This window comes from Artemia sp. Qi Xiang Cuo, chromosome 12 (assembly GCF_049724085.1).
Source record: "Artemia sp. Qi Xiang Cuo chromosome 12, ASM4972408v1, whole genome shotgun sequence".
Classification (NCBI taxonomy): domain Eukaryota; kingdom Metazoa; phylum Arthropoda; class Branchiopoda; order Anostraca; family Artemiidae; genus Artemia; species Artemia sp. Qi Xiang Cuo.
The window spans coordinates 5,941,449-5,944,499 of NC_142805.1; the positions used below are offsets into that span (position 1 = coordinate 5,941,449).

Sequence of the window (3,051 nt, forward strand, 5' to 3'; positions counted from 1 at the left end):
GCGGTCTTTTCTATGGGCATGGTCTTCATTTTCTTCCAAATGATTTGCAGCCCAAATCCAGAGGCAGTGGAGGAGAGCGTCATGAGTGCAGTTTTAAGTTGGTCGAAATTTTCGCTAAGGCCGGCTACATTGTTGGCAAGTTCAACATCAGACAAAAGTCCTCCCGCCATAACTTATGCCAAAAGGGCGGGCTCGGTGTGTTTCGTTCAAAATGTGGTTGATGACACAGTAAAACAGCTCAGGTCAGCAGCGCATCCTTTCCGTACACCATTTTGATGGAAAAGGAAGAGGAAAGCTTCCCGTTAACAAGGATGGCACTTTCTGTGCAGCTGTAGAGTTCTTTAAAGAGGCTGACTATCTTTGTTGGTAGGCCCGCAGCTTTCAGGATTAGCCAAAGGGACCGTCTGTCAACGGTGTCAAAGGCAGAACGAAAGTGAATGAAATTTATGTTAGCTTTTATGTTTAATGTCTTCTCAACGATCGGTCTGACCGTATGAATCTGTTCTTTTGTCGATCTTCCTGGCATGAATATGGCTTGTTGGGGGCAGTGCAAAGCATGTACGAAACTTATTGCACGTTTCAGCAGTAGTATTGCAAACAGCTTTCCAGGAGCAGAGAGTAGGGTGTTACCACGGCAGTTGCTGCAATCCATCTTGCTGCCCTTGCGCTTAAACACTGACACGATGATTCCTTTCTTCCAGTACGACGGTATAACTTCAGTGTGCCAGATTACACTGAACACTATCTGCAGCCAAAGTATCATTGCTTGCCGCCCGTAGTAAGTAACTCTGAAGTGATGCCCCAGGTGTCAGCTGCTTTATTTTTTCAGTTTCCTCACGGCCGATTTAATCTCCTTATGAGAAAATTCGGCACCGTCGGGGGCAAGAGTAGCTTTTGCAGCAGTAGCAACAAGCCCTTGGTCAATGCAAACGGGTGGATCTGAGTTTAGCAGCTTATTACAGTGTTTCTTCAAGAGACCAACACATTGAGATTGATCGTAAATGGTTTCTCTATTCATTGCTCTCAGGATTGTCGACATCAAGGCATGTTGGCCAGTCAGCTCAAGCAGGATCTTGAATGTTGCACCTATTTCTATCTTTTGGGCAGATTGCTCGAGCTCAGTGGTATTGCCCGCAATGAAGTATTTCTTGTCCCTGTGAAGCAAGGAGTTACGTTATTTGTTGACCTCTCTGTAGAGTTTCATATCTCCTCGGAATCTCGCTTGCCGTCTCTGCTCAATTTTTTCAAACGTCTGGTTGCTAATCCACTTTTTATTCTTTCACGGCTTCGAGTCCAAAACTTCGGTAGCTGCTCTCAGAATATTGTCTTTGAAAGTGGTCCATGCTGACTTGCTTTCTGAACACTGCTGGAGAGCCTCGAAGTAGTTAGAGACTTAAACCATATACTGCTCACGAGCCAGGGGACCTTGCTTCAGTCAAGAGATGTCTTTCTTCTTGATGGATGACGAGTTACTCTTATTGGCCACCAGCCGGAGTTTGATCCTTGCAGAGATGAAACAATGGTCGGCATTGCCTAGCTAGGCCCCTCTGTATGAGTGGCAGTTCTGGACAAACGAAATCCAGTGTCGTCGAACAATGATGTGGTCAAGCATCTTTTTCTCTCTCCCATCATTGCTGTACTATGTGTACTTCACGATTTCTTTTCTCACAAACAAGTATTTGTGACTGATAAAGCGTGGGTGATGCAGCAATTGAGCAGTTGCATCAATTAATTAACCAGTACTGATATTAAAGATGTTTGACAAAGAAGCGGGAAAACTAACTGTACTCAAAGATCAGGATATTTGTATTCTCTTTCTTGTAAAAATTAATAGTATTTGCATTTTGATTACAAATATAGAATGCATGCATGCATAGGAGAATAATGCGGAATGTTTTTAGCTGATTGAATATTATATATTTGTTAAATATTTTTCTCAATTATCAGGAGCTTGCTAAGACGTGTAAATAAAGTTTTAGAACATTCTCGTCTGCATCCATGTAGATTTTTATGGAAATCAGGGCGTCACCAAAGCTTGGTTTTGCTTCCCCTCTGGCCAATTATATCTAATATGACATTAAAAAATTTAATACCATTCCATTCATAAATTGTTCCAAACCCTTATTTAATGACTTCACAATTAAAAAAGAAATTGGAAGAGTCAAATAAATATTGTTGCAGGCTAGAGTAGTTCAGCGTCACGTTGAAAATACTACCACGATTATTTACAAGTCAAAACATTTCACAAATTATTAGCGACGTCATTACCACTATAGTTGATGAAACTATATTAATTAAAATTGTGTTTGGAAAAGAAAAAATATAGACAAGGAGTAAGTTAACAAAGAGTAAGTCTTTTAGTTTATTATAAATTCCAATCCTTACATGTTGTTAAAACTCTGCATGCTTTTCTTTTGACAAAAACTACATTTGTCACGGTTCTGGTTAAGTAAGTTCGTGAAAGTTCCACCAAGGTACCATAGAGAGCCAACCTAAGAATCATTTTCCTTTTGAGAATAGAGAAGGATGAAAGAGCTGGTGACGAGCCTTAGACTCCAAATGATACACAGGGTAAAATTTCCTTTTGCCTTGGTCAAAATTATTTCCTGGGTAAGGGAAAAATACTAACTTTTTTCACTTTTTCTACAAAGCAAATATAATATAAAATGAACCAATACATAACTTCAAGGGCTTCAAAAAACTTTGAGCATATCTATAGAGGCTACTTAAAAGAACAAACTCTAATTGATGAAAGTGAAACTAAACTTCTCCATTCAATGTTCTACTTTTGAAATTTTTAGTTTAAAATCGGTTTTTAATTTTAAATTTTTAGTTATAATATTTGTTTGTTTGTTAATGTATTGTTTTCAAATTCAGTTCTATAACACTTTTTATAGTGTGTTTTTTTTTAACAGAATAGCCTCTTTAAAATTATTCTTAGTCTTTAATATTCCTTTCTAGTTAGAATTTGGTTAATTCTAGCTGAATACCTCGAAGTGATTCAGTTTTATCCAAAGTTAAATTTTCTGCCAGAGTCTGGGGAAAATACCA

At 38.6% G+C, this 3,051-nt stretch overlaps 1 protein-coding gene across 1 annotated transcript; it reads right to left on the bottom strand.

Moving 5' to 3' along the window:
- Positions 1-238: 238 nt before the first annotated feature.
- On the bottom strand, positions 239-763 carry LOC148945697 (uncharacterized). Its single transcript, XM_089098247.1, has one exon. The coding sequence runs from the start codon at positions 761-763 to the stop codon at positions 239-241; it is 525 nt and encodes a 174-aa protein (XP_088954373.1).
- Positions 764-3,051: the final 2,288 nt, after the last annotated feature.